The 22,756-nt window shown below is 40.8% G+C and overlaps 1 protein-coding gene across 1 annotated transcript; it reads left to right on the top strand.

The window, feature by feature from the left end:
* Nucleotides 1-9,177: 9,177 nt before the first annotated feature.
* On the top strand, nt 9,178-22,153 carry TIGAR (TP53 induced glycolysis regulatory phosphatase). Its single transcript, XM_082076032.1, has 6 exons — nt 9,178-9,288; nt 11,683-11,720; nt 13,941-14,062; nt 17,550-17,627; nt 20,102-20,212; nt 20,686-22,153. Exons 1-6 carry the CDS (start codon nt 9,257-9,259, stop codon nt 21,139-21,141), a joined length of 837 nt encoding a protein of 278 aa, XP_081932158.1. The 5' UTR covers nt 9,178-9,256; the 3' UTR covers nt 21,142-22,153.
* The last annotated feature ends 603 nt before the right edge of the window (nt 22,154-22,756 follow it).

The raw sequence follows: 22,756 nt of genomic DNA, 5'->3' as shown, positions 1-22,756 counted from the left end.
TTTGCCTGTCTTGGTTTTATTCGTTTAGCATGAAGATGGTGCAGAAGGAGATGTGATTCTGTGATTCTACGTAGATGGTGTTAGCAGGCTTATAAAATGTGAACTGTTGAATGTTGCAGTCGCAAAACAAATTTTCCTCTACAACCTAGCTCATTGCCTGCTGCGTAGGCAAATTCTGGCATGGTTCTTGTGTGAAACAGTCCTGTGAGATTTAAGGAGAGCAAAGTCCTACAAACGGTAAGTTGCTGGATCAAAAACATTGTGGAAATTAAATTGAGCTGGTGGAAAAGTCCTCGTTAAGTACACAGAGTGCACAGTTTTGCAACTAATATAAATATTTAAATCTCCCCTTTGTTATCTGTTGGATTTAAAAGGCTACTGTAAAAACTATGTTGTTTTTCTTCCTATAAGGTTTGGGCAAACTGTGAGGAAAAGGAGAGGGCTTTGCGGTGAAGCCAGAGGGAAGAAAGGAGCCTCCACATGCTGAGTCTCTGTCCTCAGCCTGCGCTCAGGAGGCGGGATGCTCGCCCTTTCCCTTTGCCCTGTCCATGTCTCCTACTTTGGGATGCTTGCTGTGAATTGACCAATGTTCCATGTCACATCCTTGGCCTCACCTCATGGTCTGTTCTCCACTCCCATCCAGTAGCAGTCGTCTCCTGAATGCCAGGCCCTTGGGCATCCCTGGGGAGAGCAAATGCGCACTGAACAATGAAGAACGGGTACTTGGGCGGATATACTGGGGAAAAAGTAAACACTATCATAAAGTGAGTAACACAGCCAAAACCAGAGAAGAAAAATGAAAGCAAAAATAAAAAGGGAAAAACCCTAGAAGATGTAATGAACAAGGAGAAGGAAAAATACTTGAAAAACATGTTGCTAAGATGAAACATACGAGCAAAAATAAATAGACATGAACAAATAGAAAAATAAAATATGGACAGAATAGGAAATGCAAATTAAATCATGAGATTGTGAGTCAGGATTTACAGACCTTTCTAGTGATAATGGCACAAATCTTGGAAGCTGTGGCTTCAGGCAAAGTCTCTTAAGTCTTCCCTGCAAAGTGACATGTGAGCCTCATATTTCACAGGTTGTCGGCACCAAAGGTGGAGATTTTAAAGCATCACGAGTCCTCATATTCCTCTGGCCACTACTTAACAACATGACCAGCAATCTGCAGCATTTCTTAGGTGTAACTTGTAAGGCTTGTTCTTGCAACTTCCATTTATGGTTTAAAGCTCAAAGAGATGCTCTCCAACTTGATTTCAGGTTTTAGGGGATTAATTCCTTTCCTGCTATCAGGTCAGCAATAGCCCCTCCAGAACTTCATGGCTGTGTGCTGCAGTTTTGTGTTTTAAGAGGTTTTACTAGATCGAGATTTAGCAGAAAAGAGATGTTCTGTTGTCATTTAAGTAAAGGTATGTTTTCAGAATTAGTGTGGAGAAACTACAATTGAAATTAGTTGGACAACAGCTTGTTCCCTTCCTTTGAAGAAAGCTGGCTGGATGCTGAGAAGCCACATACAATAGGGTTAAGTTCCATTATGTGGCCTGTGAAACCATTTTGCATTGTTGTCTTTTTACCATCTGCAAACAATTCCTGCCCATCATGATCCTATACTTTACATAAGGACAGCCTGAGGATTTTAAGGTGGGACAACATAGCAAAATCATGCTTTCAAACAACTGCACGCTGGACTGACTTTTATGTTTAAGAAAACTGTGGAGGCAAAGAGAGGAAGGCTTTAACACTGACATTTCAGAAGAGAAAAACACCACACAATTGCTCAATGTCTTAGTATACGAGTTAGATTATGTTTGATTTTGTATTTCTCTAAATCTTTCTGTAGGGACTAGAAATGCAGTTTGTCTTTCTAAGCAGGGAATTTTCCTTGGTGTTTCAAAAAAGACATCCTTAATAATTTGTTGCAGGAGTCTTTTCAAACACTGCTATTACAATTGGTATATTTTTTAATTTGTCCATGAACTATGTCATTCTGTTCTGCTCTAAAAAAGCTAAATTCCCTATAAATCTTAAGCAACCGGCACAAACAGAACAAAATTCTATCCCTGCTGAAGACAGTGGGAGCTGTGCTGTTGATTTTTAATCCTATTTGATTTTCCATCCTGTTAAAATCAGCACACAGGACTCCCTACATCACTGAAGGCTGCTCTCTGCAGCCGCAAACGATCAGCCATCCATACTCTGCCTGGAAAGGATGCACTGGAGGATGCATAAATGACAAGCATATTCAAGCATACCATAACTTGAATGCCCTATAGGTAAAGAGCGGGAGAGACAAAGGGCACCTCACATGCGCATTCAAACACATGGACTGCTTAATGGCAATGTAGATAGTAAGGTAGAAAAGATGTATTTTAATCTTACATTTCAGAGGGAAAAGACAGGCCATGAAAAAGTATGGCTATGCTCATGTAGGTGACTCTGTTACTGACTTTCACACCCTTCTGCAGGCACTTGCAGGCATAAACATAGAGTAGTTGCATTCAATTTTTAGAGAATTGTATTAGAGCCTTCTCTGCGCTGTTTGCAAATCAAAGCCAGCCAGCTGGCACGAAGGCAAATAGGCCATGCTCTACTTCTTTGCCCCCCACAGCACACTGAATCATTTCTCCCAATTAAGGGAAAGTTTATTTTAAAAAGACTTTGGGGGTCCCTTTGGAGATCTTTGGAGAAAGCTGGCTGTACCACGTTTACTTTGTACCTTCTTGAAATATTTAAAAAACTCCACACACCCTTTCATTTTTCTTAATGTAACAATATATTTAAAAGCATTCTCAAGAGTGATTTCCATGTCAGCTGCGTGCAGCCACAGGGGCACAGGTACCATAGTAATTTTACACCAAAAACGCTGCGTGGCAGCTGATGCTGCCAGGGGCCAAGAGTGAAAATTGCAGGGATCTTGGTACAGACACTTGTCAGGGAGAACATCAGGCCAGCATTTAGCATGGGCTTCAGGTGCACCATGGGGAAGGGCATCCCTCGGTAGCAGATACATTAAATCAAGACCTGTTAGGCTTACAAATTAAGGTGCGTAATGCTGAAGTAATTATGCTTAGGTATGAGGTCTATATGCAAGATCCCTGCCATGAGTGGGTGCTCTGAGTTCTGCTGCAACTTGATAGAGAGAGATAAAGAATCTGATGCACAGCACAGTAAATAAAGGAACATAATAAGGGGAAAATGTCTGTCTCCTTAAATGTCTGTCCTTCTGTGGAAATGATGCAGTGATAGCTCTGTCTCGCTATTGAGTTTTCTCTAAAAATAAACTGGTATGTTATTTGAGCTCTTCCAAAATGTAACATGCAGAAACTACAAGAAGAATTAGGACAGAGCAGTGAAGGAGAAAGGTCAGCAGACTGGCCGCCTTTGGGGCTGCAGCTCCTCAGATTACTTGGTAATGCTTCTTAGAGCAAAAACTCTGGTTCATCTGGCAGGAGACTAGTAAGCATCCCTGAAGAGCGATACATTGACCTTTCTGATGACTGGAGTCTTCAGAACTTGAGCAAAACTGTGAGGTGGACGTAACTAGCTGGAGGATGAGTAGTGAATTCAGGATTCTTATCCAGCACATCTGAAAAAAAAAAATTGTCACAATTTTTTCTGCTTCCTCAAGTTACACCTCTTTGCTTCTCCAATAAGTTTTTTTATTTCAATTTCTTTGGATTTGCTTCTTACACACGATGAAGTATTGATCTTTCCTAAGTGCCCTGATGGTATTATTTAGTTTCCCAAGCTTAGGTATTAAGGCTTGGCCTAATGTTACAGAAATTTGCAACAGAAGTACATGAAATTTGGGTGTGATTCTCCCTGATGGCTAGCAGCACCAGAGCAAAAGATTAAATATATAATCTAAGCAAAATGCAAAGCTTGTTAAACAGGAACTGGCTAAAATTGGACAGTAAAACCTGCGGGTGCAGACTGCTGGAGGACCGCTAGATGACGGTAACGTAACTCCTACAGCTGCAGCTATTCCTGGAGCTCCTCCAGGAGCTGCCTGGGGTTTCCGAGTCTTCTAGAAAGTCAAATGTTTATCTGAACCTTCTCACTTCTCCAAGAGCTCACCTGAACACCTCCATCAACCAGAAAGTCTGCAGCCGACTTAAACTTGGGAGTTTGGGCAAATTGGTCTGAAATGCTGTTGTTACAGGACCACAGTTTTTTGCTGTTCAGCCAGGCAATCACAAGGGACTGGCTCTGCTCCCTGTTTGCAGCTGCTATATTATCGTGAAAGCTGTCTTAAAAAGAATTAAACACTTTCCTAAAGTTACTTTTCCATGAAAGCAACTGATGTAGTTGCCGCAAAGGTATTGCACGGCCATGTTCTCCAGCCTGTCCCGTTCAAGAACCGGCCACAGCACAACTTCTGTGCTTGGGTTTTGTCATGGTTTTGTTAAAAAACAAGTTTCTCTTTTAGTGAATTTTGCCTGTCAGCTAAAGCCTTCATATTAGCTGCATTTTTCTGGAGAACCAGATAGATGTTTTGGTAAACATAGCAATGGAATGCAAACTTATTGATAAGCACGGATGGACATCTTGCGAGAGGGGCAACCAGAAACAGGTGACCAAGAAACTGACCAACAGAGTATAACATTCCATTCACGTGAATACTTCATATAAAAATGGGAGATCATGAGGATCTCGTCCCTTTTTCCCTTTTGCTTATGGCCGACATTAGGAGAGGACCTTGCTAGTCGTCCCTGCGAACTGAGGCCTAGTGAGAGACAGAATCCAGCTCCGGTTGGCTGCAGAGTCCAATCCAGGACTTTGGGTGCCGGCTCTGCAGTTGCTGAGACTTTCAAGATTGGTTTTGTATATTTTGTATTATTTTCTCTATTCTTATTAGTAGCATTAGTAAAACATCTTTAATTTTTCCAACTCTCTTCTCTCTGTTCTTCTTTTCCTCCCGATCGCCTGTCCTTAGTGGCAAGCGGGGAGAGGGAGGGGCAAAAGGGGGAAGTGGGGCGGAGAGGAGGTTAACAATACATCTGCCAGGGTTTTATTGTCACCCCGCAATCTAAACCCTCGACAGGTTTGACCAAGTTATGTATTTCTTTGTGCCAGCAGGTCTTTGAGAGGCATATTACACAGGGAGAGGAGTGGGAGAGGAAAAAGCCTTGAAGAAATTCAGCCCCAGTTCCTGCTGGGCCAGTGTACTTGTAAGAGCAGGAAGCAAGATCAGATCCTGAGTGACAGGTGGGCTGCAGAGGAGAAAGTCCAGCAGATGATTTCAGTTTTGTGTTCCTAATTGCCAACTGTCATTTCATGGAGACTAGATAACTGAGATAACTAGATTGATGAAATTGTCTGATGTTAGTGATACGCGATCCATATAATGAGGACTTTACCAGATAGTCAACATCATTCAAGTTTAAAATTTTAAATAGAAAAAAAAAGTGTTGTCATTCAAAAATTTTAATTTACAGCACTGCAGAAGTTTCTTCTTCCTAAAATGACTTCCTCAAAGTACTATTCATCTGATGAGTAACAGTGCTTGTGTTAGCAGTTGTGCTTTACAAGCAGTTTCAATGGGTCAGTTTAAAAAATAGGCTCATGAACACAGACTGACATGATGTGCTACAGCAGATCAAAGAAATTACTGAGGGGGAAGAAATGAAAAATCAGAATTTTAATGCTCAGGAAAAAAGTGCATATGATATAAAGATGAAGGACACAGGAGCAAAGATAGGAGGACTAAACAATGGAAAGGGGAAACACGATCTAGTAGCAAAATCATGAGGCTGTTAAGTCAGAAGCTGTAGGCCGTTTGAGCTATTTTCTCACAAACCCAAACTGTGTGACTTCAGACAAAGCCTCTTTAAAATTTTGCCTGAAAGGCTGTCGCTTTTGCAAGGAACCTGTATCAAAACATGTACTTACAAGATTACAGATGCTAACAGCGTCGGCTTGTATTTTTTTGTTGTCCTTCTGAAACATGCTCGAAACACAGCTGGGGTCTTATCATCGTAGCAAAACAGAGTTGTTTTTAATGGTGATACAATAGAAATAGGTCAGAGCTGAGTCATTTGGCACTGGCTCATTTAGAGGCTAGACATGTCACCAGTTTCACCCTTTGAAAATGTCAGTTCTGAAATCTGTGGAGGAGAGGCGCTGCAGAAATACAGGGTTGTGCCACACTGCCAATGGAAGATAAAAAGGGAATGAAACAGACCCACGGATGCATAAAATACTTTATTTAGCATCTCTTTTAAACTGCTATCACATGAAACAAATTATGTTTTAGTCTTTGTTTAGAATTTCTTTGGTGTTAAAGCAAAAACTAGTTTCAAAGTTAGGTCAGATCTCTGGGTAACCCAGAAGAGTTTCTCAAATGGCTGATTTTGAGATAGCATTTTTTTCCATCTGGTTGTGAAAGCCTAAAGGAAATACACTCAGCTATCTGATCAACTAACATTTTGGTTAATTGCATTGTCTGCAATCCATAAAACTTCAGCTTTCTGAGGAGAAAAGCATGATTTGTAATTGCTTCTTCTGCTACTTTGTCCATTTTACCAGTAGTAATTTCATAATACTATTATTTAATAATAGCAATTTGGCCCTTGCACTCATTGTCTATTATAAATTGCCATTATCAAAATGATTAAAATAACTTTAAATTATATTTTCTCAGTTCTTATGTGCTATATAGCTCCTTCGATGTCTCTGTTCACCCTTAAGTGACTTTCCAATTTCTTTCCTTGCTTTTTGAAACCATAAAATACATACTACCTGTTATTGTATTCTACATCAGTAACAGAGTGATGGGTTGACCAAATTTTTATGGTTAATTTCCTAAAATATCAATAATTTTGAATCCTTAGTATTTCTGGCCACAGGGACTTTTCCTGAGGTGAATGTTGTATTTCTGTGTTGAGGAAAACATCCTCTATGCCATATCCTTACAGTTTGCCAAGATATATGCATGGTTTTTCATGAATCTTCAAAAATGGGAAATGGGGAAGGAAAAGCAAAATCAACTTCTGCTTTTCTGAGACTTTTTTTTACTGGCTTTGCTTTTTCACTCTCACTAAGGAAAGTGAGAGTCTGAATGCCAAACCCTAGCAACTGAAGGAAGAATCCCCTTATTCACCCAGCAGGTAATGCATAGACAAGAAGTGTGAACTACAAAACACTGATGTGTCTTACATCTTCCCACAAATGCTGTCATTTGGCCCAGAAAGAACACTGCAAGGCAAAAAGAGGAGAGCTGATTTATTTGATCTAGCTCAAAAGTCAGCTTTACTCTGGAGTTTGAAAACATCATTGTGATACAGAATGTGTGTGATGTTTTTCACAGTTGGTAGGTTTGCTTTGCTCTCCCTCTGGAACTCCCCTAATTCCTCTCTATTTCGCAAGTATGGTGGTGGCTGTGGAGCAAAAGTGGTCTCTGTCCAACAAATCAATCTGCAACAGTCTTAATATGAAGCTCACCCATCCCAGGACTACAGATCCCAAAACCGCATTCCACCAATCTCCCATCTACGTCCCAGGAGCTGAAATTATTTGGGTGAAAAGGACCTGAAGAAGAAGATGACAATCTGCCCCATTTTTCAGAAAACAGGTGGAGGTTCTGAACTTCAGCTTGCAAGGGCCAGCGTGGCCCCAGCTGGTTGTGGACACCTGCGTTGTAGATGCCCACACCATGTGCTGCTTGTAAACTGCTTGTCTGAAACCATTGTTTCAGAACAGCTCCCATCTTTGTCAATGAGTACTTGGGGGTACAATTTGGCTTCAAAGACCTTTAATTGACTTCTAATTAGGTCAGTTTATCCAACCACTGATACTACTGTGAGCAAAGTTCTGTTGCCAGTCAATGTTCTTACTGGTTTTAGTTACCTTTAACAAGACTGAACATGATCACATAGAATCACAGAATGTTAGGGATGGGAAGGGACCTCAAAAGATCATCTAGTCCAATTCCCCTGCCGGAGCAGGAACACCTAGATGAGGTTACACAGGAAGGTGTCCAGGCGGGTTTTGAATGTCTCCAGAGAAGGAGACTCCACAACCCCCCTGGGCAGCCTATTCCAGTGTTCTATTACCCTCACTGAGAAGTTTCCTCTCATATTTCAGTGGAACCTCTTGTGTTCCAGTTTGTATCCATTGCCCCTTGTCCTGTCATTGGTTGTCACCAAGAAGAGCCTGGCTCCATCCTCATGACACTTACCCTTTGTATATTTATAAACATTAATGAGGTCAGCCCTCAGTCTCCTCCAAACTAAAGAGACCCAGCTCCCTCAGCCTTTCCTCAAAAGGGAGATGTTCTACTCCCTTCATCATCTTTGTTGTCCTGCGCTGGACTCTCTCAAGCAGTTCCCTGACCTTCCTGAAGTGTCCAGAACTGGACACAATATTCCAGATGTGGTCTCACCAGGGCAGAGTAGAGGGGTAGGAGAACCTCTCTCGACCTACTAAACACCCCCGGATGCCATTGGCCTTTCTGGCCACAAGGGTACAGCGCTGGCAATATTACAAATATTACATCTTCTGCAAGGTGGTAAACTTACTCAAGTCTCCAGTCTCATAATCATGAGATTATGTGAAAAAACAGAGTTTTAAGGTGAAAGCCATCTAATTGTAAAGTAAGAACACGTGCCTTAAAACCTTAAAAAATGCTTCAGGATGGACACAACTACCCTTTCATTTTTAAAAATGAAGATTGTAAATGTCGAGGTTGTCAGGGCTGGTGAGTGCGCTGCCTACAGCTGCAGCCCCATAGACCTCCAGCCCGCTTTCCCCCTCCTCCCTCCTTACGCTTCCTTCTACCAAACGCAGACTGAACTCGCACATTTCCCCGCAGCCTCTGCCAAATATTAAGGCTATGAACGCGTGCGCTGCAGCGCCGAACGTGTTTCGTGCAGAAGGGAGTGGATCATCCTCTGGGAGAGCGGGCAGGTAACGGCACGTCTGAGCACCTGCGTGACGTCATGACGAGCACTCGGCAGCGGACGCAACCACGTTTTTGATCAACTCCCTGCGGCAAGAGGTTTGGCAGCTGCTTTTGTTTGGGTTGGGGGGTGGCGGAACACACCGGACCCTTTTGCGTTGGGGACTGCCCCGGAGAGGACGCTCTGCCGCCCTTTCCCGCCTCCGCGCACCCACCGCCTCCTTGGGACGGCAGGGGGCGGGGCCATGATGTCAGCGGCGGGCGCGGGGCGGCCGGGCTCCGCAGTGCGGGCGGGAGGCCGCGGCGGCGGGCGGGGGGAGGTTGGGGCTACGTCTGCGCGGCTGCGCCATGGTTCGCTTTGGGCTGACCGTCGTCCGGCAGTGAGTACCGCCGCACACCCCCGCCGGTGCCGGGTGTTGCCCTTTCCCCGTCTCCTCGCTGCTTTCCCCTCCCCCCCATCTTGCCGGTGCCGGAACGGGCCGTGGCGTCAACGGAGTTCCGCTCCCCCCCCTTGTGCCCCCCGATAACGGGCGGTCCGTTGGCCGCGCGTGGCCCCCTGAGGGGTAACGGCCTCCTGTCGGTCGGTCGGTCGGTCGGTCAGTCGGGCGGGGCTGCGGCGGGAGGGAGCCCGCGGGCGGAGTGAGCGCTGGCCCGGCCCGGCCCTTGAGGCAGGCGGGGTATCTGCGCTCTGCGGCCCCGGGGGGCATCGCTGTGGGCCGGGCTGGGAGGCGCCTGACCTGGGAGGGGCTGAGCAGTCAGTGCCGCCGGTGTTCGCAGGTGTGAGAAGGTGCGTGAGTCTGCTCCGGGCAGGTTAAGCTATGTCAGCGTAGTTTAGTATCGATGGAAGTGTGAGGTTGTGCGTAACAGCAGTAAGTGCTATTTGTGAACTCTTGGGTGACCGGTCATAAGACCTTTCTCCTGCCAAGAGCTCTCTGGTGGGGCACCGCTCATTTAGGAATGTTAGTCTAACGATTCTACTGTGAAATGTTAATGGATTGGTGTTTGTGACTTAGTTAAAATTGGCAAGATGAGGGTTTTTTCGAGCTACGCTGGATATTGACAAAGATTTGTCACTAACTAGACGAAGTAGATCCAGCTTCCTGCATTTGACAGTTAACTCTAATTTTTATGAAAGCTAAACTTTTTCTTCTCCTTAACATAGAATCATAGAATGTCCTGAGTTGGAAGGGACCCACAATGATCATTGAGTCCAACTCCTGTCTCTGCACAAGACAACCCCACAGCTCACACCAGGTGTCTGAGGCTGTTGTTCAATCTCTTCTTGAACACTGTCAGGCTTGAGGCCATGACACCTCCCTGGGGAGCCTGTTCCAGTGCTCCACCACCCTCTGGGGGAAGAACCCAGAGTAGTCCTCTGTAGTCGTCCCATGTTGCCTGACCTTGCTTCCACTGACCATGTAATTTCTTTTTTTTGCTGTATTTCAAGAAGAAGATAACATAATACAGTTTAATACTTGATCAGTGCAACTGAATCAGTGAGTTATTTTTTGGTTTTCTGATTTTCCTCCTGGTAAAAGTTACTCTTGACTTCCCTTAAAGACCTGGATCTGCTGATCTGGAGCTCTAGTTGCAGCCTTACTTTTACAGCAGCTAGAAGACACGTGAGCCTGAAACAATTTGATGAACTTGAAATCTTTAGGTGGGACTCTTGCAGACAATTCAGGAAGATCCCAGTTCATTCACCAGCAAATGAATGGGAGTTCATCCATTAGACTGTACTTGCGTATGCTCTGTTATCTTAGTGCTACTTGGAAAAGTGCCCATTCTGCTCCAACTGATGACCAGCAGGATGGACCCTATCCAGCCTGCCACACTTTCCTCAGGAGGTTGGAAGTAACTGTCAGGAAGTGGGTAGAGCCTGAAGAATTAAATTGTTGAGCCCTCTGCAGGAAAGAGTTTTAAAGCATACTAAAATAGTGTTTTCTCTTAAAAATACTGGCCTTCTGTGATCAGTTACCTACTCGCGGCTCATCTTGAGGCCTTCTGCCCAGCAGTGGTGATAGCTCTCTGTATAAAAACTAAGCAGCACACTTGGCTTTAGTGCTGCAAAAACTTAAGCACGTGACATTTTAGTCAGGTGAGGAGTCTCAACAAAGTCAGCATGCTTAACTTTGTTCATGTTGAGTGTAGTTGTTAGATTTTTCCCTCCTGAATAAATCTGCACATGGTTTTAGTCACTCTTCTCTTGAAATACCATTAATTATGGTTTTCAATATAAGATATTTTAATTCCTGAAGAAGGTGATGTGCATTCTAGTAGTTTTTCTCCAGCTCTCATTTCTTAATGCTGTGTTACCTCAAGGTGTGCAGCCTGCTCTGCTGCTATCTTTAATAATCTCTTGAATTGGCTTCCCTTTAAAGCACACATCCAGTTATCTAGTACATGCTTTTTGTAAGAGGACTTCAGAGTCTTCCTGCATCGTCCTTCTCTCCAGCATGGAGGCATTGTTGTATTACATAAATTATAATGCATTTACGATACATTTAAGAAATTACTTTCCTTCCTTTTATTCCATGTAGGTTTGTCTTAGTAAATATTGACTGCATAATTGGAGTTGACTGTTTGAAAATGTTTTTGGTTTATTGTGAAGTCTTCAAATACATATTTTGTAAAGAGGCTGTGCTGTACTTCATCTCACTTTCATATTCAAACTTTGCTGTCTTCTGTTGGTATCTAATACAATAATGGTTTTGAACATTCACTAAAACTGTTTTGAGTGAAGATTTTTTTTTTTTGTTTATAATCTCTTTCAGTGGAGAAACAAGATTCAACAAAGACAAGATACTGCAAGGTTAGTACCAGTTATTCTACTAGCTTGTTAGAGATGGAAATTTATTCTTCCCTGCACAATGAGAAATCCTGTAACCAACTACTGAAATGTTAATTATTATTATTATGGAATAATATTGCAAACTTTAAGGACTTCATTTGTAAGCCAGGACATTAGCTTGATAGCTGTATAGAACTATTAAGATTATAAGTTGATATCCCCAGAATGTCAACAAATAGTATTCCAATAGTTCCTTTTTCTAAATGGGAAAAAAAAAAGGTTACCTGTAATCAAAGTGATAGCAGCACCTGTTATTAGGGATGCCACAGTGTCCCATAGCACTGTGTTAAATCTCAGGAGTATGAAGACTGGGAAAAGGGCTCGTGGGACTCACGTGAGAAGTGAGAGCTGCAGCTCTGGTGAAGAACCAGCCAGGTGCACATTTATATGGTAGAGTTGGTAAGGAGCTGCAGAAGGATAGATAAAGGTCATGTTGTAAAGGAGGCTATTGCCTTAAGAAGGTTATCTGTCACTTGAGGAAAAAAAAAGCCTACAGTAGAGCAAGGAAGAATGAAAATGAAAAGTGAAGGTTGTTTAAATGCTTGAACTGTTCAATCCCATCTTTTTTTAGAAAGGCAGTCTTTAGACAAAGCATTTCAAAACAGACTTCTCCGTAGTGACTGCTGACTGGTACATCCAGAACTGAAAACGCTGAGCTGCCTGGATGTCTGTTGTAGGAAAACTGAGGCTCACTGCTACAAGGAACCTAGTGGAGTTGTATTCTGAATAAATAAACTTTATACAATGCTGCATGCTATGAGGAAAAATCACTCTTCCAGATTTTCCTACCTCTGTTTTGACATTGCAATGTACGGTTCTTGCAACATGGCTTTGTGTTACTAATAAAGTGAATAAATACTCCCACACTTTATGTTCTTAGAAGTACCAATGACGTCTTTTTAATTTCCTGGTCTTCTGTGGCAGATGACATGTAGTGGGTTCTTCTTCAACGTGAACATTGCCAACTCTTAGAGAAGCATGTGCATCTTGTGTTTTGAGAGGTGTAAGACCTGTGCCAGCATAGTGGGGTACAAGCTCTCACATGGCTGAATTACGGACGAAGTGTTCAGAATTCAAGTTCTGGACTTCTGGTGTCCTGTCTTTTACTATTGGAAGGGTATAAATGATTGTTCATTTGCTTGGTGCAAAATGTTTTTGTTGTTGTTCTGGATCTAATGAGAATTACATGCTTTCTACTTTGACTTCCTACAAAAGTAAAATAGGTGGTGCAAGTGTGGACATAGCAATTTGTTGAAGGTTTGTCCCTCTGGCACAGTTCTTGGTTCTCCTACAGACTCTGAGCTGTGACAGGAGCACACCTGTTTCATTCAAGCTGGATTACCAAAGTGTTGGCTCTCTCAGTGCTGCCCTAGAGCTTTGTGGCTAGTGAAGTTTCACAGACTACTCTGGCTGAAAACAACTTTCGTAAGGGTTACTGCTTTTCAGTTAGGTTTGTTCCGTCAGTTATGCAGCTGCATGAGCATGAGTGTCAATGTGCAAGGTGGAGTAGGGGAGAGGAAGAGACCACAACAGATTGTGTTTACGTCAGCTGTAAAATTCTTGTGAAACTGTGTCTTTGGCAAAGAGTGTGTGCTGCTTTCCGCTTTACACAGAATCTCTTCTTGTCTTATTTCTTCAAGGGATTGTCAACGTTAAGGAATTGGGGAGGAGCAGGCATTTCATGTTTGTCAGGATGTGACTCTCCTCATGTGCATACTTTTTCCATATATGTATTTTAATATCAACAACAGTATCTCAGTTGTATTGTCTTTTTTTCTTATTTACAATCAACAAATCTGTTTACAGAGTTTTGGTTGTGAGATTCCTCTTGCAGGAGGCCTACCAGTGACCATTTTAAAAAAAGACAAGTGATTTGAAATGACTACTTACATTTAGAAAATATAGGCCTCTGTTTTGTGCTTAAATTTGTCTTATATATACATTAATATAAATACAATCAATAACGATACTTCTGTCTTCCTAGCCTTTACTCTTTTTTTCATACAATTTGTGTGGGAGAGTTTAGGGAACACCAGAGGAACAGTGACTTCTACTAAGGGTTGACTTTATTGAAGGAGGAACATTTTTCTTAGGACTGAGCAGATTCTTTATTGCTGCCATGCTTGCTCAGCTGCTACATGATCTAAAATGTGCATGTCTTGATGGGTTTTTATTTTGTAGGTCAAGGAGTGGATGAACCGCTCTCTGCAACTGGTTTCAGACAAGCAGATGCTGCTGGTGTATTTCTCAGTAATGTGAAGTTTACTCATGTCTTTTCAAGTGACCTCCTTCGAGCAAAGCAGGTAAGTGCTTCTTGAGGCAACTGAATGTAAATGTTAGCTTCAGAATTTGACATTCATTTGCTATTGGTGATGCCAGAATACTACAGTGACAGAGAGCCGAAAGCTATTTTGATGGACTTAGAACTGCAGTTTAAGCTGTGTAGAATTCAAGGCAGTCTCTATGTGTGAGGGAATTTCAATGGAAACAGCTCAGATAGGAAGCAGTGAAGGCCGTCCTGCTTTGCAGGGTGTCGTGCAGTGTTGTTCTTACGGATTTGCCTTTATTTTATGTGTGTACTTGCTAAAGGAGTAATTGGGACTTAGAGGTAACACAGACTGAAATCAGTTTCTTTGAAGAAACAAACCAAATTTGCTGTGATATTTTTGTGCTGTCATGCATGGCAGCTGTATGCTGTGTTTTTCTGAGGAATGCAGACCAGTATAGGCAAGATCAATTTTTGCTGTAAACTCAGTACAAGAATCATTAAATATGCAGAGTGGTTGGATTTTGCCAGGAAAGTAATATCACACCTCTCACCTTGATGCACTGCTTTAATAGTTTAATTAAATTGGAAAAAAATGTTAATTACTGAGTGGGATTATATATGGTTTTGTGTACAAGATTACAAAATACTCAAAAAATTAGAGAAGTTGAACATTTAAATGTAGAGGCATAGATCAGCTGTTCCAGGAAGGTCCTGTCTCCTGTGGAAGCCTTATCCTTAATTCTTTCTTTTATTGATGCTATGATTTCAGGAGACTTCATGTGATTGAAACTAGTAAGCGATTCTTGATAGCCCTGGTGGTCGCTTGCTTTTTGCTTTGTTGCCCTGCTACAAAAGTCTATGAAGTCTTGCTGTAAATCAGATTGACAGAGTCTGGTATAAATCCCCCCTTTTTTTTTTTCCTTAAAACTTAAATCATCAATACTGCTCATCAGTTTTGCAGCACAGTCCCATAAACTGTTGTAGCAGCACCACTTAGGCAGAAAACAAACCACAGAAGGAGGGAGGAGTGCAATAATGAGATATTTTTTAAATATATAATAACTGCCTGACACATTGCTTCATTTAAGTGTGTGAATGGCAGTGATTATAATTAAAAAACATTTGTAGTGCATTATAACATTTCTAAGACTGTCTGTGTTATGTGCCTGCCTTAGGGGAGTTGATTTTGAATGCTCAGCTGCTTGAGAGTGATGTTGGTAATTTTTTTCCTTGTATTACAGACAGCCTTTTCCATGAGAAGCATTTACACTCTCATAATGTAGAAGACAGACCTGAATTTGTCCTTTGCATAAAGGAAATGTGTTTTGCCACTTGTTTGACAAGCTATCCAGACTTCGCAGAAGTTTTTCCAAAGATGTGTAAAGCTGCAGTTTCCATTAGCTTGGAACTCCTTTTTTTTTTTTTTGGCAGCTAAATATCTATGAAGAAGTGTCTTTTAAATTGTCACTTCATAGCTCAAGTATGAGAGGAATGTACAAATTCCCTTGCACAAGTGGAAAAAACCCTGTTTTTTTAAAGAAACTGTTAGTGGTAAAGTTTAGTTTTCCTTGCAGCATCTCCTCCATCGGCTGTAGTCAGGGTGTGTACTGGTTACTGGAATCAGGAGCGGTACACCGTCCTCTCGCTACTGCCCATGGCTGCCAGATGAACATCCAAGCCTGGGCAGGATAGGAGAAAACAGGAGTATATGCAAAGAGTGGTACTAGCTGGGCAGGAATCCTGAGAGTAAAAACAGATGCAAAGTGAGCATGTATAGGAAATGCAGAGAGAAGCTTTGGAGGGAAGCCTGTTTGAAAGAATAAGCCTAGGAGGGAAGGTACCAGACTAGGTCCAGGAATTAGCAGGCCGACCTGCACCGTGAAAATAAAAAATAGATTAGTTGGGCAGACTGGGATGTGGCGTGAACAGAGCATAACTCCATAAGACTTGTAAGCTTACAGAGCATAACACCAGCATCTGCAGGCTATTATGAGGCCCTACTGTGAGATCCTCATGCTGTTGGGAAAAGAGCCCTGCAGTGCCAAAGGTTGGTTCAGGACTGGGACAGGTTGAGCTCTGAGAACTGAGAAAAAAAAATAGATCTCTGAGTCTTTTCCATGTATAAAGTGGTAATGTTTCTGAACCATGTTGGTGTTCTGGTAATGGATGGTGTAGGAAGCATGAGAGGAAGTTAAATGTCTTCTTCAGGGCAGATTTTAGTTTCAGCACATTAAATGAAAATTCGTTTTTATTTGCAGTTCAGAGTATGAATTAATGCTCAGTAAGTGAATGTTGTCTATTCTATGTACTGAATGAGTCCTGGAGAAATTTCAGGATACAATCATACAAGTAACTATGCTATTCATGTATACAAGGAAATTTATTCAACCCTCTCTGAATTTTGACTTTACTCTGTGACAGAAATTCAGGGTTGCAACATAAAGCCTTTCCTAAGCAATACATTAAATAGGTCATAAAATCTTGTTAGTACAACAAGGCTGCTTCTTATTTGCCAGAATCCAAGGAGCCTTTTCAAAATGAGTGCTTTGAATGTCAGTTCAATTGGATGTGGACATTTGCATGAGACTTCCAGCTGATATTACCAGTCAAAACCGTATGTCAATCCAGTACCGTACTTCAGTGCATCTAAGAACAGGAGCAAGTTAGCCAGCACACTAGAGTCTGTATAAGGCAATACTTTTTCCAAAGTAGCATCAGAATTTCCTTTTGATCAGTTGTCTTGCCCTCCCTGCACCCCCAAAATCACATGCTTCCTCGGAAGGAAAAAAAATACATTGCACGAAAGTCAAGACGTCCAGACTTGTTAAAAGCAAACTAAGCCATTTGGGTTTTCTCTGTCTCTTGGCCATGCTATCAAAAGGCAGGTGAATACAGCTTGAGACTTTTTTTTGTTTTCCCAAGTGAACCATCCAGGCTATTCTTTCCCCATAACATTATGCTGACACTTCAGTATGTTGCCAGAAAACAAGCTCCTGCCTCTTAACTGCTTCAAGAGTATTTGATTTCTGAGGTGCATTAAGTAGCCACTTGCCAAAAAGTAATTTCATTTGGTAGATGCTATGTTTTTTGCAGTGGCTTTAACTGATCAGTTCTTAGGAATATATTGCTTGTGAGTCTGAATCATGTCCGATGTGTAAAGAATGTGTCACCGTGATTGCTTTGTGAGTAACAAGAGAAGATGTGGCTTTTATTACGGTAAATCCTACTGCTGCTTTGCATCTTGCTGCCTAACTTTCATGGCTGCTAGTTGTCTTTAATTGTTCTGGACTTTGAATTGTGAAAGAAATTTCAGAAGATTGCAGCTTTTCTGCCTTTTGTGACCTGATGCAGGTCATATATCCAATTCTGACAGAAATGACTGGCTGAAAATCTTTTTATTTTGTTTGTTAGGGTTGTTAGGTACTACAAATGTGATTCACAGTGACTGTGGTGTTGTAAGATGGTGTTATCTGTCACATGAGAAAACAGGTTGATAATGTGACTGTATATTCACTTTTTAGACTGCTGCCACAATTCTAGGAAAAAATAAGTTTTGCAAAGATTTGGAAATCAAGTATGATGCAAGACTTCGAGAGAGAGTAAGTGCCAAAAGAGTTTGTTTTAATATTGAACACTGAACAGGTCGAAAATGTAACTTACTGCTGATGTGTATCTTGTGTTATTAAATGGTAGATTTAACAGTGGAGAGCACTATTTCTTGTGTTTTTAATCACTGAAAACTGAACTTTTCACATCAGGTACTCTAAGTTGTTTGCAGAATCGTGAGGCAAAGCCAAAATTTAGTGATTAGTGCTGTAAATGTAATGTTCTAATGATTTAAGTAAGGTAAGATTTACATGTAGAGGGGATTGTTTTAAATGTAATAAAAAACTTGGCTCTGTTTTCTAACACCATATGTAGAGTGTTAAAGATGACTCCCTCTGCCTACCTCTTCTAGCCTGATGATACAAGTCGATGATGGCTTTTTAGCTGTTCATACCTCTTCATTTGCATAGAGACCACAGGAAAGCTCTCTGCTGCCCATGAAACAATCTGCTTTCCTGATTAGTCTTGCTGCCTGATAATGCTCATAATTATTCCTCTGGTCTGTTTTTAACTAGGTCTTTATCAGAATAAACTCAGATTCTGACAGTTTCTCCTGCCATGAATCACCCTTCAGATCCTACACTGAGAGTGTCAGCTGAATTTTAAATAAGGAAATGCTACAAAACCAAAAGTGTGATGGCATATTGCCAGCAGGCAAATAAGTGTTTAAGTAGCAGAACATGGTTGTAGCATTTCCTATTTGGATCTTTTTCTGTCAGAAATTCTTGTTCTTCCTCTGAATCCAGCAAGTTAAATGCCCACCCAGTCGTCTTTAGTTGCTTTACCACATGACTTTTTCAAAAAATTATGGGTCATGATACAGTATTTTAGAAATAATACTCTCAAGTCTCTGTTACTTCTTTTTTTTCCCTTTTGTGATGTTTGTATGGATGCATAGAAATGCCAATACAGTGTCTGGAGGCCAGAAGTTTTAAGTTGCTACTCTGGATAACTGAAATGAAGTTTGAATTGCATGAAAAGAGGCAAAGTCCTTTAAAAGAACATATGTCATTGACCCTATTATGAAAGTTTCATTCTCTCATGCTTAGTTTTCATGAGAGAATACTGGAAAAATATTTAAGATTAGAATTTAATTTTCAGCAGCTTCAGAGCACTTATCTCTTCATATTTTAGTATTCTTAAATTGCCAATATTTTGCTTTCGACAAAGGGATTGAGAGGCTGAAATAAATGTGTTTCATTACATTTAAATTCCGAAGACTGTAAGAAATTAATTATTATGGCAGCTAACTGCATATCCACAGCAAGTGGATAGTGACACAGAAGTCAAAAAAGCCTCAGTAATGAGTATGTGTCTGTATCCTATTCGCCAACATCTGGATTTCTGGAATGTGTGTAACTGAGTGACAGTATAGCATCAGCTCCTACTTTCTCAAAATATTAATCGTAACTGCAGCATTTTTACTGTCTTTGGACATTCCAAGGAAACACCAAGGCTTTCCATATGAATATATTTTTCATCTGTTAGTGGTAGTGAAGAATTAATCTTCAGAGAGAGAAATATTCATTTGTTTTACCATTGTTAGTGGTGTGCCTTGGAAAGATCTTCAGGGTCAAAAATTGTAATGCACATCCAAGTGTATCTGTCTTATAAAATACATTACAGATAATAAATATTATGTTTTATAATGAGACTTCCAGTGATCCATAATAACTAGCTGGTATGTATGGGTTCTGCATTTGGACGTCTTTGGAATAAACATACCATTGAAGGCAGTTAATTGCATGTTCTCTGAGTCTGTTAACATATGTCTTCAAGATCTTTTTTGCTTTCTTTGTTTTCTGAAAACACTGTCTGCAGCAGCAATGTGTATTGAAAAAACAGGAGGAGACCTTATTTTTTCTTTTTAATAGATGGACAACTTCTGTTTTTTCTTTTTTGTTTGGGTGGTTTTGTTGTTGTGTTTGTTTGTCTTTTTCAAAAATTCTGATTTTTAAAATGGACTCTTCCTTGGTTGTGGAGATTTCAGAGGTCTGTAGAAGAACTATTTGGTTTTTTACTTGTGAAAGGTAATTCCCTGTGGTCTTTCTGCAAATGAAAAGTAAATGGAGTTTATCCTCGTGTGAACCACTACAAACAGACGTTTTTGCAATGTGACCTCATTTACAAAGACATCTGAATTTTATATGCTAAGGGTGTCAAGAATGTATAAAAAAATGTCAAAGCAAAGATCAGGCTCGAGGTAATGTTTTGAATGGTAGTACTTCAAGCGAGATGCTGCTCTTAATGTATTTCTCTACCCAGCATGTATATATATACTTAAATAGCAGTTATAAAGACACCTCCTCCCCCCAATATTGGGATAAAATCTATGAGGTAGTTAAGCCTGCTCATTATGCTTGAGAATCCAAGAAAACAAAGCCGTTAAGAGATGCACGCTTTGGAAGCTGTACTGGAGACTTCTTGTATCTTGCTAAACTTGCTTTTTGTAACCTGCCTCTTACAGAAATACGGTGTTGCAGAAGGAAGGCCTTTGACTGACCTCAAGGCTATGGCAAAGGCTGCTGGAGAGCAGTGTCCTTCATTCACACCTTCCGGAGGAGAAACACTGGATGAAGTATGATATTTATTTATTTGTGTTCTAGTTTCTAGGCCTTTTCATCAATGTAGATGCAGCTATTGTGCACTTAAGAACATCTTATTGAGAGTTTAGCCCTACCAAAGGTAGCTGTTTTCCAAGCTAAAAACACTAAAGGTTGGACCAGATGATCCTTGTGGTTCCTTCCAAGCTAGTATTTTATGATCTGATACTTCACCTGATTGCAGTGGCTGCCAGGGAGGGAATCTCTTTAGAACTAAAATACAGGTTCTGAGACTGACTCCTCTTGTTTGCAGGAGGATGATGGCAATTGCTCTCAACCTGGGCTTTGCAGGGCAGAGGAGTTTTGACAGCATTCAGTAACTTACTGATTTCTGAGACTTGTCTGTCATAAATGTTTGTCTTCTAACTTAAATAGTTATATCTCAGATTTCTGAAAGCTGAAGTCTTTTGCATTCTTCGTAATGTACTCTTCTGATCTTTCTCTTTAGGTAAGAGAACGTGCAAGGGATTTTTTTGAATTTCTTTGTCAGCTAGCTGTTGGATTGGAACAGAAAGAACAAGACATGCATGGTGCAGCAAGCAGCTCAGGAACATCTGAAGAACAGTTAGTTTTCCCTTGGACAAATCACTGTAGTGAAGCAGAACTTAGCTCTGATAACAGTGGAGCTTCTAAAATATTAGATGCCAATATATTAGTGGTGAGTCATGGAGCCTACATGAGGAACTGGATTGGTTATTTTGTTTCAGATCTCAACTGTACTTTGCCAACAAATTTAACAAAGTCTCAACTGTCTTCCGTCAGTCCCAATACAGGAGTTAGTCACTTCATTGTAAAACTTGAAAATGGAAATTTGTTAAAACCTGAAATCACATGTGTTTGTCTTAATCAAGACTCTCACTTAGTGGATGTGGGAGCTGAATGTGTAGCTTCAAAAGTGTTTTAGGAGTCTTTATAGGGGGAAGTGGTTTTATATCACCATTATACTAAGCTTGGGAAAGGTATCTGTAGTAATGACTGAGACTGAGTGGAGTTATTGACACTAAACTGCAAAACTGAAGACATGCAACTGCTCACCATCTTAAAAGGATTTGTGTGGCACTAGTGCCCAATACAAGTTGGCACTAGAGAAATAACACAAATGTTCTTTATAACCAGAAACATAATACTTCCAGTCACCTTCATATGTGCTCTTACAGTGCATAGTTTTAAAAACTTATTTTTGTTAGCCGATATATTTTTTTTGTTACCTCCCAGTAAGAGAGTTGAGGAGGGGAGAGGAATGGTACATCAAAGATGAGCTATACTGTATTCTTGTTTTATTACAAAATGCTATATTGTGATATTAAACATATATGTTGTCTTAAAATAACTTTTTTGAATGCAATAGTATAACCTAAAAAAGAGCATTGCCTAGTGAAAAGGTTCGGTACAGAGCCAGGGGGTGTGTTCCAGGCTCTGATACTAAATAGCTGTGAGACTCTGAGCAAATCTCTTCTCCATTTGTAAAGTGGGGATGATGATACACCTACCTCGCAGGAGTGTTTTGTAAGAAATTGTTAGTGTTGCTGAGACCTCTGTTGAAGAGCACTGTACACAAACAAAGTATTTATTTTTAACTATAACCAGGAACCTCATGTGCACATAGTTGAAATAAGTCTCTCTTCTGAAAAAGAACCTTATCAATAGGGCAGCTTGGGCCCGACTAGAATTCTGTTGTCAATTGCAGTCATACATTTGATGGATGAATATTTTTGCCTAGAATTAGGCAAGTTGATTGCTCGATGATTGCTTATAGTTGCTGTTGGTACTGCATTCTTTCCCCACTGGGATGTTTGTAGTGTTACTGTGTAAGCTTATCTGACTTATGTTATTTATAATATCCACATACTTTTTCTTCATTTGCATATTTTAAGCCTGTTTAAAAAAAAAATTAAAGGCTTCTGAGTAGAACTCCATTTCGTCTGTATTTCTTTTGTGGTAAAAATCTTTGATAATATTTCTCTATGAAACTTTGCTCAGATAATATACCTTCTATTTTTTTTTTTTTTTTCATTATTTTCTGAAACCCCCCAGGCTGGTCTTTTACTGTAAAAAAAGAGCTCTTCTTAGGTATGATGAATCAATGCTATCCAGACCTGGAAGAACCACTGATGTTAAAATGTTAAGGACATATATCAATTGTTTGCAACTGTACAAAATGAACTGTTCAACTGAAGTTTTAATTTTTTGTAGTTTTAAAAAATATGCTGTTCTGTGTAATTTGAACTACTTGGCTTCTTTGCCTTGAAGCAGAGACTTGAATTTTGAGGAGGAAAAAAAGGTTGCTGTTTTTTCCTTGAGCAGGTGGGTACCTGTACTTAACTGGGACCCTACTGAAAAACAGCAATGTAATTATTTAATCTGGTGGTGGTGGCTGTACTTTGCTTCTTCTGTTCCTGTGACTGTGATTCAGTAGGAAAGTTCTCTTGATTCTTACTTGAACACAGGATGGAGGCGTGCTGCTGTTTTTTGTGCTGTTCGTCCAATACTAATACTGCTGAAATGCAGAGGGTGAAATG

The sequence above is a fragment of the Streptopelia decaocto genome (assembly GCF_964273445.1).
Source record: "Streptopelia decaocto genome assembly, chromosome: 1".
Classification (NCBI taxonomy): Eukaryota; Metazoa; Chordata; class Aves; order Columbiformes; family Columbidae; genus Streptopelia; species Streptopelia decaocto.
The sequence above is the reverse complement of the archived record's forward strand: the minus strand, read 5'-3'. Positions and strand labels throughout refer to the sequence as shown.